General features: G+C 38.1%; 1 protein-coding gene across 1 annotated transcript; it reads right to left on the bottom strand.

Annotated features, from left to right (window-relative positions):
• Positions 1 to 611: 611 nt before the first annotated feature.
• Positions 612 to 12,312, bottom strand: LOC145998616 (uncharacterized). Its single transcript, XM_083135069.1, has 3 exons — positions 12,166 to 12,312; positions 8,615 to 8,776; positions 612 to 3,146 (listed from the first exon to the last, which is right to left on the bottom strand). Exons 1-3 carry the CDS (start codon positions 12,310 to 12,312, stop codon positions 1,833 to 1,835), a joined length of 1,623 nt encoding a protein of 540 aa, XP_082991195.1. The 3' UTR covers positions 612 to 1,832.
• Between the last annotated feature and the right edge of the window lie 1,419 nt (positions 12,313 to 13,731).

Here is a 13,731-nt window from a genome sequence, read left to right on the forward strand (position 1 = left end):
CTAGATCAAAAACTATTTGATGTAGAGAGCTCAAATTTGTGTCATAAAGTGATAAATGTTACAAATTTTCATATTATTTGTAGTCCAAAAATTACAAAATAGACTAATACGAATATCAACATCAACCACTCATGTAAGTCAACAAATTTAGCAAATTTCGCACACAATGCAATACAGAAAAATAATTTCCATAGGAACCCATTGCCGTCCCATTATGAAATTTTGCACACAAATAGTCAATTGATGTCTTTGATACTTTGGGGAAAAAAACCTTTTTTTGGAGTTTCTCCCAAATCACAAAATTCAAATACCACATGTTGCATTTCAAATTAAAGCTAATTAAAAGCAGAAGAGAGTGACACCAATTTGAGCACTCTACGTCAAATAGTTTTTGATCTACAGCTGTTTAAAGATTTCAAAATGTCGTCAAATTTTGGAATTTTTGCTTTTTTTGAAAGTCAATAACTCAAAAACTATGAGCCAAAAAAATCTGAAATCTGGCAGTTTTTGTCAATTTTACTGGCACCAGAAATTATTTGAGATGTCAAGGTTCAGACCTTGGTTGATTTGACATGGAATGACCCCACAACAAAAAATTAATTCTTAACAAAAACCTGGAATATTTGTATTTTTCAAAAAAATATGGTACAGCATGTTTTATACAAAATCAATTAATAACTAGACAAATCTGCAGTACTCTGTACAATACAAACCCGTGTATAAACATCGGAACTCTTAGAAAATTGGTGAAATATCGCAATACAAACATAAACTAAATATCTTGACGTAAACACATGTCAAATTTCTTAACCTACTTTTAATCATTTCATAACCATTAAAAAGGTTTGCAAAACTGAACAATTCATGGTCTTGGCATGTATATTTTAAATTGTTTACACATGCACACACTAATATACATTTGCGCAAAAGAAAAACAGTACATTTCAGGGATGTTGAAAAGCATTTCCCTCTGGCAAACACTCGCAAGTGTATCACCAATTTCAAAATACAATTTTTTTATTTTTTTTTCAAACATTTTTTAGAACATTGCTTCTGAGTGCTACAATGAAAGTTTTTATTTCCAAAGTTAATTTATCAAATACTCCTTAAGTAGCATGTAAACAGTATTACAGTCGAGTATATTTTTCTTGATAACAGTAAATCTTGAATTCACATCCAAAAACAACCAGTACAAATAGTATTTTATAGTATGAACATTCTAGGTATATAAATTAAATATGAGTTTTCACCATGAATATAAACCTTATTATAAAATGCTGTAAATCATAAGATTTCATATTCTATGTAAATGACATTAAAATGAAAAATTATGTAAATGTCAAAACCAATATATTCCGGTTCATTTTTAATTAATCGTGTACAAAGTATGACTGTATTTTAAAGAACGGTTTATTTGTATCATACAAACACCTTAAAGAAACATGCTGCACATTTAACGAAATTTTCACAGCAAATTCATACCGATCTATTGCCTTTTCCTTCCACAGGCAAATGTGACATGAATGCATTAAGAATGCATCTTATGCAGAAATATAACAAAAATTACATACAAATTCATCATTTCCAACTTACAGTAATGAGAAAATACTGTTACCACAAAAAACATAGGAAATATTGGGGAACTACGAGTGATTAGCATAACACTCATGGAAACCTGCAACAGCGACCGGGGGTTTATCGTGCTCACGGCCCGTTACCCTGTAGCTGGTTGGATTATCTCCCACTTCGGCACGAGGTGATGCCGGCAGTCAGTAGGTAGGCTTTGGCCCTTACAAGCTGTTGTATGGGCCACACAAGGTTTTCTTTCTTTTTTACTGTTTGTGAGTTGTAATATGTCTGTGGAGATTCTTATGGTAATACCATTTGTCGCACCAGGGACATCTTGAGTACTTTTTATTATTATGTGCATAGGTTGATGCTCTAGGATGCATACTACTAGATGCCTTACAGTCGTCATTCCTCTTAGTTGCTTTCTTACCTCTGTAGTTTCTAATACTTGCTTTTTTGCACGTAGTATTCCCAACCTTGTCACTTCCTAGATGGCCTGTAGGGTAATGTGGCTGAGGCAACATTGCTTCAGGATGAACTTGTTGTAGGTGCCTCTTAACATTACCCACTTGAGAAAATTCTTTGTTACATATTGGACACGAGAAAACACTCGTTCCACTATGGAGTAATAAATGTCTGTCAAGATTCGCCCGCCAAAGAAACTTCTTCCCACACAGCAAACATGTGAACGGGGCAGACTTTAAATGAGCTTTGAAATGAGTTGTTAGGAATATTTCCGTGGGGAAGGATTTATTGCACTTTGAACAAACATGTGTCTCTTCGTGACACTTTACATCTGGACCCTTCTTCTTTTGAGAAGACTGTGTTTTATTTTTCGAATTATTTTCTGACTTAAGTTTTGAGGATTGGGACATTTTTATATGACTTTTCGTTTTTGAATTGCTTGCTCGTTTCACGTGCTTTGTAACCTTTCTCGGTTGAGAAAGTGTCTGTAAGGTTTCCCCTTTACCATGACTCAGTAAATGTCTAGCAATATTCTTTCGCCACAAGATTGGTTTATTGCACAGTGAGCACTCGTAAGGAGCAGAGCGTGGGTTGGCAGTGGGATGATTTCTTTGATGAGATGAAGCTTTATTATGCTTTGAGGAAACATGCGGTTTAGCTTCAGATTTCATTTCAAGACCCTTCAACTTCTTCTTTGGAGATTGCTTTGAACTGCTCATTGTTGATAACTTTGAAAACAAATGTTTACTTATAAAGAAGGGACTGACTCTGTGAACTGGGAATTCTGATGTAGCTAATTCTACCTCTTTCTTGGCTGTTGATTGGTCCCTGAAAACTTGGCTTCCATTGTTACTAATGTCCTCTTCTAAGTTTTTCAGCAAAATCTGGTTACAGTCAACAATGCTGAGAGAACCGTGTGCAGTTTCAACACCACAAGAATCCAACAAAATGTCTTCTGAGACATTGTAATTGTTTGAAGCATTTGTCACTTCTTCATTTTCAGTTTTAATTGGAAGATTTAATGGATCCAGAAATTCTGATGCTCCTGGGGCAGGCCCTTCAGTTAGACCACAGTCCTCAGATAATTCATTGTCAACTGAAGAATCGACACACTAAAGTATGAAAAACAGTCAATAAAAATCAATTTTCATCAGAAAGCAAAATTACCAATTCACAGTATCGCATTAAATGATGTGTGAGATTTAAAATCTCAATTGGATATGACACCATTTTCATATGTAAAATTCACAAAGTTTACATATTAATTACAAAATTCTAGGGGTGTTCAGGATCCCAAAAGTCTAGATCCCAACTTAGGGAAATGATTTCCTGACTTGGGATCCCAAAGAATCAGGGAAATCCAAATGGTCGTGTTTAATAATAGTTAATTCTCGATATCTTTAGTATCCTAAGTGTCTGAAACTTCTCAGGAAATTGTTAGTTTCTATTCCAGAAATGAAAAAAAAAAAATCACTTAAGTGGAAAATGGCATGTAGAATTAAAGATTTCAACAGTGTTAAAAAATTTTGACCATTTCTGTCCCAAACATTTCCCGAGTGGCTCATGAAATTACAAATTTTTCCCATCCCGAATACCTGGATTTAAAAAAATTCCCATCAAGATCTAAAAATGTCTGTACTGCAAAACCCTATAAAATTTGCAAATTTCCTGAATAACACTACAAGCAACAAAAACTTGAATTGAATAGCATATTGGTTACGTGTGTGTTACTCACTATCAATAAACAAAAATACGTTAGAGTATTCAAATTGGTCTACTTACGCAAGTGAGTATGTATTCTTATGTGGACGACGTTTCGGAAGCTTTACTGCTTCCTTCCTCAGGTTGTCGTTTTCAGCTCGGAATATCAAGCCATGTCAGAGAAGTGTAATGTCTCATGACATGGGTGAAAGGTTTGGGTTAAAAACACTTCATAGTGCTTGACCTATACAGAATTAAAACCACTTTGCTAAAAACCCCTTAAAACTCACAATAAAACATATAAAAACCACTGCTACGGTAAACTGGAGTGGCCGTTGAGAGCCTAAACTCCCTGTCAAGGTGAGGCGACCGGGCAGATGGCGCCGCGCAACGGAGTGGTACTTCCCCTCCCATGAGAGATCCCTCCCCTCACTTTTTCTTCCCCTCGTCACCAATCCAAGGAGAATTCCCGTTCCACCTCGGCTGCTTTCCTTACCTCCGATGTGACATGGAAGCCCATCGGGCCCCTTTTATTATTCAAATTGTCCCACTTTTTAAAAAAGCTAATCCATACGCCATCTAAATTGCCCTCGTCCCGGTTCAGTTTATTTCTGTGTGCCGCGCATATGAATGCCGTTTCGTACACGTTCCTATCCAATTTACTATTACTTTTTTTGATAACCTATCTTTTTATTATTCTATGCCCACTGTTTATTATATGCTCTGCAAGCCCCATTTTCGGATCCCTTTCTTTGATGTTCTTATCGTGTTCGCCCCATCTAATACGCATGTTCCGGCCGGTTTGTCCAATATATTCCATCCCGCAATTGCATTCAATCCTATACATCCCTTTTTGTTCATCAGGGTTATCTCGAATTTTCACCCCCCTCTTATAATCCGTGAAATGCTTTTCAATATTTCTAGGTGCTCTAGTCCCGCATTTCACACCATACTTTTTCACTGTTTTTTCAATTTTCTCCGTGAGCCCTTTACAGTACGGTATCCCAACATAATTAACTTTACTATCCAACCCTCCCTCCTCATTTTCCTCCTTTTCTAACTTGCTATCAAAATCGGGGTTCCCCTTTGAAATATTCTTCCTTGCTCTCCTAGCTAACACGTTCATTTCATATTCGGAAAATCCATTCTTCATTGCTACCTCTATTATCCACGATATTTCCTTTTCTTTTTCTACGGCATTATTGCATAACCTCTCAGCCCTTATGAAAAAGTTTAAATAAACATTCGATTTGACCCTACTTGAATGTTCCGATGCCTTATTAATATAAAGACTGCCTGCCAGGGGTTTATGAAACACCCCTGTCTTTATCCCCTTTTCAATTTTGGTAATCCTTAGGTCCAGGTAGTTAATTTTACCTTCTACCAAATTCTCCCTAGTGAAGCTTATTCTGTCCTCTTGTTTTCCTAACTCCGCAAAAACAGTGTTAAGATCTTTTTCTTTTCCAACTACAAGGATATCGTCCACATACCTACAATAATATTTTATGTTTACTCCCACCCTTTCCATAACCGCTTTTTCTAAGTAATGCAAGAAAATGTTTGCCGCAAAACCCGATATCGGGTTGCCCATCGCTAACCCTTCTTTCTGTCGAAAAATCTTATCGTTTACGCGGAAATAATTGTACCCGGTTACAAGAAAAAACCACCTGACATATTCCCATGCTACCAATATATCTACGCCATGGTCTAATAGCCATCTTTGAAGGCAGTCACCGGCTTTCTCTCTCGGTACACTAGGGTACAAATTTGTTACATCAAAGCTGCTAATTTGGTCATCCCTCCCGATTTCTAAATTTTCAATTGACTTTTTTACCTCAAAGGAGTTTTTAACGCTATACTGGGTGTTAACATTAATCTTCTTCATTCTTTTAATTAATTCCTTTGCCAACCCATACCCTGGGTGTTCATAGGTGGGGATTATAGGTCTAAGTGGGATGAGTGCCTTGTGCATTTTTGGAATGCCGAATGCTGTGGGGATATTCCCCTCCTTCACTTCTTTAATGAGCTTCTTCTTTTCCCCGCTGCCTAAGGTTATGCTGGTTTCTATCCCACGTCTAATCTCATTTCTAATTTTACTAATTGGGTTCCCATTAATCATTTCGAAATCATTATTTAGAAAGCATTCTTCTAACTTACTTTGATATACGCCTTTTTCTATTACTACCATCTTATTTTCTTTGTCAGATCGAATGAGATACACATTATTATCTTTGGCCCATTTTTTCACAGTGTTTAAATCATCCCTAATTCTCCGGTCATTTTTCTCTTTTTGCGTTCTATTCCCACCCCTGGAAACACACCCTCTCCTAATTTGACTCAACATGTGTTCATCAATAATCTCACGTACATTCTGCCTGACTTTGGACTTATCCTCTTTCTCGTCTATCTTCCCGACAATTTTCTCCGTGGCGATAACAACCTCCTCTTTCACAAACCGTTCGTTCTTTACAGCGAATTTATGCCCCCCTGCTCAACATATCACCCCCAAAGCTTTTGGGGGGTCTAATTTTGTCAGATTTAAAAAGTTTTCGCCCATACAATCGATATTACCCTCACATGTTTTAGTTTTATTGGTCTGCTTACCGATGCCTAATTTTACAGTTTTCCTCCTTATGATTTCTAAATCTTTAATTTTTGCATTTTCGATGGTTCTAAAATGCCGCTCTTTGATGCGCCTCCATGTCAAATCGTCGAGTTTTTTCCCTATCTCCAAATGTAAATTATAACATTCATAGTTCAGTCTATCCACCTGCCCGTAAACCTCCCTTATGCATTTCCCTAACATTTTATGCTGCAATTCTAATTTTTGCGACCGACAGTTATTGCTTAAAGGTTGATATCCCCATTTTAAAAATCCTGGCAAAACCCCCATCCTCTTACATTGTTTAAAAAAGCCTATCCTAATCAAGGTTTTATTAAGTCTAATCCTCAACTTCTCGAAGGTACGCACTTTTCTCCCCGTATCGGAGGTCAATAGCATATTGGTTACGTGCGTGTTACTCACTATCAATAAACAAAAATACGTTAGAGTATTCAAATTGGTCTACTTACGCAAGTGAGTATGTATTCTTATGTGGACGACGTTTCGGAAGCTTTACTGCTTCCTTCCTCAGGTTGTCGTTTTCAGCTCGGAATGTCAAGCCATGTCAGAGAAGTGTCATGTAAGGATACTGGGTGAAAGGTTTGGGTTAAAAACACTTCATAGTGCTTGACCTATACAGAATTAAAACCACTTTGCTAAAAACCCCTTAAAACTCACAATAAAACATATAAAAACCACTGCTACGGTAAACTGGAGTGGCCGTTGAGAGCCTAAGCAAAGTGGTTTTAATTCTGTATAGGTCAAGCACTATGAAGTGTTTTTAACCCAAACCTTTCACCCAGTATCCTTACATGACACTTCTCTGACATGGCTTGATATTCCGAGCTGAAAACGACAACCTGAGGAAGGAAGCAGTAAAGCTTCCGAAACGTCGTCCACATAAGAATACATACTCACTTGCGTAAGTAGACCAATTTGAATACTCTAACGTATTTTTGTTTCTTGAATTGAATATCAAAAAGAATTTGTAACGTGAACTGTGTGTGGGGTTGCTTCTGACCCCAGACAATTAATTTCCGTAATTACAAAAAACATGAAGGAAAAAGAGTAGAATATTATACTTCAGGGTTAAAAAAAAAGCTTTCAAAACAAGCAAATGTTGGAGTCTTTGTAGTTATTCATTATAATAAGAAACTTTCAATTGTAGGTAGCTCACTAACCGGAAGACTCCGAGTTGGTTTGAGGGTCAGTTCGTGTTTCTTCATATTGTCAAGAACAGTTTGCGACTTTTGAATTTCAGCTATTTCAATGCATGAAATAAAAGCAAATTTACATATTGTAATTCTGAAAAATGTACCTCATTGTTGCATGTGCTTTTAACATGCACTTCAATCCCTTCAGCTTCTTTATGTTACTATTGGAAAAAAGTTAATCCCCTGTCCTTGGCTGCAGTGAGAACAGAATGCATAAGCACATGCTGCTCTTTGTTTGACTTAAGACAGCAGATCAGATGTAGATCCATTTTTACCCAAATAAACCTCCAATCAGTTGAGTGTTTTTCTAATACATCCTATTAACTGAGATGAAGATCAAGGATACAAAGTTGAAAACCTTCATCTTTTTAATGTTGTACACTGATTCAGAACATAAATGGTGCAAGGTGACAACTGAATTGGGAGACCTCAAATTTCCATTTTGTATGTCATTGTGAACAATGTATACAGTGGTACCTTGATATATTACGTTTTTCAAGGAACCAAGCTGGAAAAATTTAAAAACAAAGAAAATTTCAAAACATTTTGCTATTTTGGAATCATCAAGGTTGAATGTATAATGCAGGAAAATGTAAAACTTGAGGTTTCACTGTATGTATAAAGAGATCCGATGCAGCTGAATTGATTTAGATCGGATTTCCCATCATCTTTGCAGGGCAACTTGATGTCATGAGGCACCCAGGGGGGAGGGGGCTTAGACAGGTGGGCATTTATCAAGCAAATGTCCCTGTATCCAGTGCTTTTTGGGTTCACCCAGCCTCTTATAAAATGGGTAACGAGGAGGTAGCCAGAGCATGATGTTGATTACATCACCTCCACAAATGACTGAGATTGTAAATGTGTTTGACCGTACCTCCCCATTCCCCATACACTTTCAGGGCATGTTGCAATGTGTAGCCTTTTTCTTTACCTATATTTTTTGTTAATTTAAAGAAAGAAAAACACCACTTCTTGCTTATTAAACCATAATGTATTGTAAATGAGTGCACCTTTAATAGCACATGAAGATTACTATGTATGAAAACCACTTCGCTAAGCTTACCTCCAAGATTGGTGCAATGCAGCATTCTTGTCCTTCACGTAGCAGGTAACCATTCAGCATATTCTCTGCTTCGTGGCACATCTCTCTGAAGTCATGAAGGCATTCCAATTTAGCTAAGCATAAGTGACACAGAAACTTTGGCAGCCTATCTTCTTCATTCACCTGTACAAAATAGCAAATAAACCTCGTAGAATAATGTGAAAAACTTCATACCACCTCCATGGCAATGAAAATTATTATTGCTGAGCATCAAACTAACTAATTCTGTGAACTTTCTTTCTTTCGAATTACTTTTTTTTTCATTTTTGCTATAGTGTATGTACGGAGGATGTTACAAACTTTTCAACTGACAGCTTACCGCTTGATAGCTAATACATTCAGAAATGGAAATACCCGTGCGTCCATTTCGATCTTCAGCCGAGAGACCAGGGGACGCTGACGGAGATGCCGACATTTGCGGCCTTTAATGCCCGCTTATTTTTATGGACATATGCAGACATTTATATAAATATTGCAAAACGAGCACTAACCTGTGTTATAAGAGTTGTTCAAAGTGATGTCCACCTACATTCACACATTCCTGGCATCCCTTGATGAAATTTTGATACACACGCAAAAGTTCTTCTTCCGTAATTCTTCCAAGTTCTGCCCTTATATTGTCTTTTAGTTCGTCGATGCTATGACGGTTATTTTGGTAGGCTCTATTTTTTAAGGTTTTGATTATTATCTCTTCCCTAGACTGAAAAAAGTTCTGAAACGACAGAAATTTAGAAGTGATAACGAGGTTAGAGCAGCTGCCGAACAGTTTTTTTTGCAGACCAGGAGAAATATTATTTTTTTTCGGAGGGGTTAGAGAAGTTGGTGCAACAAAGTGCCAAGTGTGTAGACCTTTGGGGAGAATACGTTGAATAGCCTGAAACTTTCGTGCCTGTATCTAAAGTCCTTCTGGGTTAGGCCGAGAACTTATCAGCCCCCCCTCTCGAAACGTGAACCTTGTGGCTGGCATTCCAATCGTCTCACTGACAACACACATACACACTGCAATAACACAAACAAGTAACTGCAAGTAACCAACAATAATACTCTTGCACACAGTACGAAATTTACATGCTCTTGGTTTACATCTGCTCGCCACTATATTCATCTAGTCGCAAAGGAACAAAAGACCCGAGCCCGGAGATTTCGGATTGCAAGGAAGCTCACGAAAACCATTGACTTTTAACGGTTTCGTCTGCAGCGTAATCTTGATACAGTGTTGCACATTCAAAACCTCCAAACGATCCCCATCGACACAAAACTCTTTCAAGGATATAAACTTACGCAGGACGTTACTGGTCAAAACTATGATTAAAATGTTTATTATCTGTGGCTCTTAACATAGTTTCCAAAGCGTATGTTTTGTGTATATAAGGGCAGAACTTGGATGAATTACAGATGATGAATTATAACACAGGTTAGTGCTCGTTTTGCAATATTTATATAAATGTCTGCATATGTCCATAAAAATAAGCGGGCATTAAAGGCCGCAAATGTCGGCATCTCCGTCAGCGCCGCCCGCCACGCTTCTCCCGATCTCTCGGCTGAAGATCGAAATGGACGCACGCTACTTAATGAGTAAAGGGAAAGGTAACGGTTCCGATTGTTTAACAAGTTGTTTTTTTTCAAAGTTTCAAAGGAGAAGGATGAGGTATTGTAGAAATGATTTACAGTAGCTAGCTAAATTTGTACCTCACTGAAAAAAGTAATTTCCAGTTTGGAGTTCCAAAAAATGTAATTTAACGACAAAAAAAGTTGTGAAAGGTACCTAACACAAGCATCCAAGCTTCTCATTGAATGAAGTCTTCTTTCATAGAAGAGAAAGTATCGCACAATAGTGAGAGTAGATTTGAAGCTCCATACAAGTAATTAGCACCATTTGCAGTACCAAAAAATTCTATTTATTATCAAAAATAAGATTAAACGGTACCTTATGCAAATATTCCTTCTTCCCATCAACAAGGCATTCAACACACTACTGCTGATACGAGACTTGAAACCAGCCCTGGAGCTGGCCATCACTATGAGATGTTGAAAGAATTTAAGGAAATTTTTGCCTAACCTAACCACAAAAGTGTTATTTGGATCCTGAGACACCTAAACCTGACCTGCTTAACCTAACTACGGAACCCCTTTGCACCTCACACATGTTACCTAAGTTACAGCAGCAGTCAGTAACCAAGACAACAGTAAACAAATGGTTGGTTGCAAGAAAAGATTAGTACAGGAATATATGGAAGTATAGAAAGAAAAAAAAATCTCAAGCAAACTGCAGTACGCCAGTCCGGTAACAGTTAGTTATATCGGAGACAAATTTAAATCGGATATTTTGTGTTTCGCATGGTTCGTACTTACCAATTGTGTATTGCGGGACATAGTTCTAGGTGCAATTATGCTTTTTACATAAAAACAAACACAATTTTTCACATACAGAGGGATTTTTTTTATTCCTTTCTTCGCTTCCGGAACACAATATGGTGGGCACATCTTGACTCACGTTGTGGGTATGCAGTGTTTCAACCTTCTTATCTGAAAAATACCTACTATCGTGTTTGTCACCGGTGGAAATTATACATTATGCACAGGTAGCTGATAGACAGCCCCACTTACCATTCACAGATAGCCCCCACGAACCATTCACGGATAGCTCCACGAACCATTATGCACGGTAGCTAACAGATAGCCCCACGAACCATTCACGGATAGCCCCACGAACCATTTCCATAAGGTTAGGTTAGGCAGCATGGTTAAAAAAAAAAAAGAGATAGAGTTTGAAACACTGACAGTGGGTTACGTCATGGAACGTGCGGAGCATGCAGTTCACGTACGGGAAGCATGTCAATTGTGCGTCGGTGGGATATTTCTCTTGAAAAATATGATTTGCCGGTCAAATAGATTCCACGATGAAAGAAAATACCTCCACGAACGTTGGAAAGCATGGAGAAACTCATTTCCGTAAGTAGTTTCTTCTGTAAAAATGAAGAAATGTGTCTCCGATATAACGAACTATTACAGCCAGTGGTTCTCAAACTATTTCGTTTTACGGCGCCCTTAGTGTTTTAAGATTTTTCCACGTCGCTCCAGTCAGAATGGACTTGCTTCAAAAAACATTTAATATATGAAAAGGTCAAAACCATGTGAAGACTAACAAGTAAGTGCAATTTCAATAAAAATACTGGAACATTTCGCGGCGCCCCTGTAAGCCAGCCACGGCGCCGAGGCGCACACTCTGGTAACCCTTGCGGTAAGCAATCGCTAAATACTTCGTAGCAGACATAAATAGAAATCGAACGATGATAATAACACGTCTGTAACTTGACGAAATCGGAATTAACCAATGGGAACTTGGGCCCAGATAAAGAAATCAACATATTTACATGGAAACTAATAAGGTAAAATGTTTTTAGAACTACGTGATTTGTTAAAACATACAAGGCAAATCACTTCTATTCATAAAAATACTTCTACGAGTTTTGTATAGATCATGTACTGTAGTAGGATTCTACTTCTCTTACATCAATTGACAAACAATCGAATATTTTCGCTCTAATTCTTTGCTTCATGCCTTGCTCATTAAATATATATATCTTTGTCCTTGCTTTTGTTAAGCAAAATCGACATAAATGTGCATATTCGTCACCAATGTTGTTCGAAGAATTCATATTGCATACGCAAGGTTTAAAACCTGTTGAAAACACAGTGAATAAAACTTGCAGACGATGCAGTAAGTTTTCGCGGGTCTCACTTATCGCACAACACTTGAGCGGAGACAGCTTTTAAATTTGGTAGTGTCTGCTGCCACGTTCTTTTTCTGCTGGAACCTCAAAAAAGGTGCGCGTGGCCGCAAACTCGGTCTTTGTTTTATCGTGATTTCATCATGCTATGTATGCAATTACGTCTGTAACACATACTGTGAAGTTGTAGCGATTACTTTCACATAAATGTTTTAAGATTGGGTCCCTTAGCATTCTTCTAATAATAAACCTACATGCTCTCGTAGTTAGGTTAAGTTCTGTTAGCATTAAAATAATATCGTTAAATGCTTTCTAAAGAAAAATGTTCTAAATTACCTGTACATTCATTCCCACTAATCATAAACTTGCATTTCTCTCGTCTCAATCTGTTTGTAGCATCCTCTTAGCAGACGAATTACGTGGCAGGAGCAAATCCGAAGCCTATTCTTACTGATGACACGAGCGTGGCAGCAGACTCGGCCACCCCCCCCTCCTCTGGAAAATGAATGTTGACATAATTTCCTATTATTTCAGACGTATGGGTTGATTTCAGTCACAGTAATTTACATCCATTATTATAATAGGGATGTAGGAACGTGATAATTTCAAACTCAAGTGGTGTTTTCTGAGAGGGCAACATTATTACGGGGTAATATGCCTAGTTTACCCGCCTCATAAAAATATATTGTTTCCCCCCTCGCTGGAAAAAAAAAATTGCAGACATCCCCTTGCCGTCCATTTCGTACGCCTATGCCGCCCCCGAGAACGTCCTTCATCCGAGTGGAACCACGAGCAAAACAACTTGCACAGACCCGCGGCTCCTGTGCACCGTACCCCCGCGAGTAGGGGAGGGGGAGAATGGACAATGCTTCCTTATGGTTCGAGGTGGAGGGAAGAAGGGAAAGCTGCGCGGGGACTTCTCGTCCCAAGTTTTTTTTCCTTGTGGTCGATCTATTATATTAGATCATCGGATTTTGTAGCACATCTTCCGGTTTCCCAAGGAACAATCTCCCGATTTTTTCAAGTCTGACCTGGCAACACTCTTCCTGAAACTTTCTGATCAATGGGTGCGTTCCGAAAGTCTACGAAAATAACTGGGCTCGTGAATCTGGTGAAACCAGTTATTTTACAGCTAGGCGAAAGCGCAGGCGCAGCGTTTTGTTTAAAGTTTCCGCATGGCGTCAGCGGAAAGAATGTCCTTATGGCAAAAATGAACTCTACTGTGGACACTGTTACTAATTTTAATCACATTCTAACAGTGGCGTGCCCAAGAGAGGTTGGTGTGGGTCATAATATCCCTCCCCCCCCTTTATGGCCCAGTATTCCTGAAAATAGAACGTCAAAGAA

The sequence above is a fragment of the Lepisma saccharinum genome, chromosome 14 (assembly GCF_977018435.1).
Source record: "Lepisma saccharinum chromosome 14, izLepSacc3.1, whole genome shotgun sequence".
Classification (NCBI taxonomy): Eukaryota; Metazoa; Arthropoda; class Insecta; order Zygentoma; family Lepismatidae; genus Lepisma; species Lepisma saccharinum.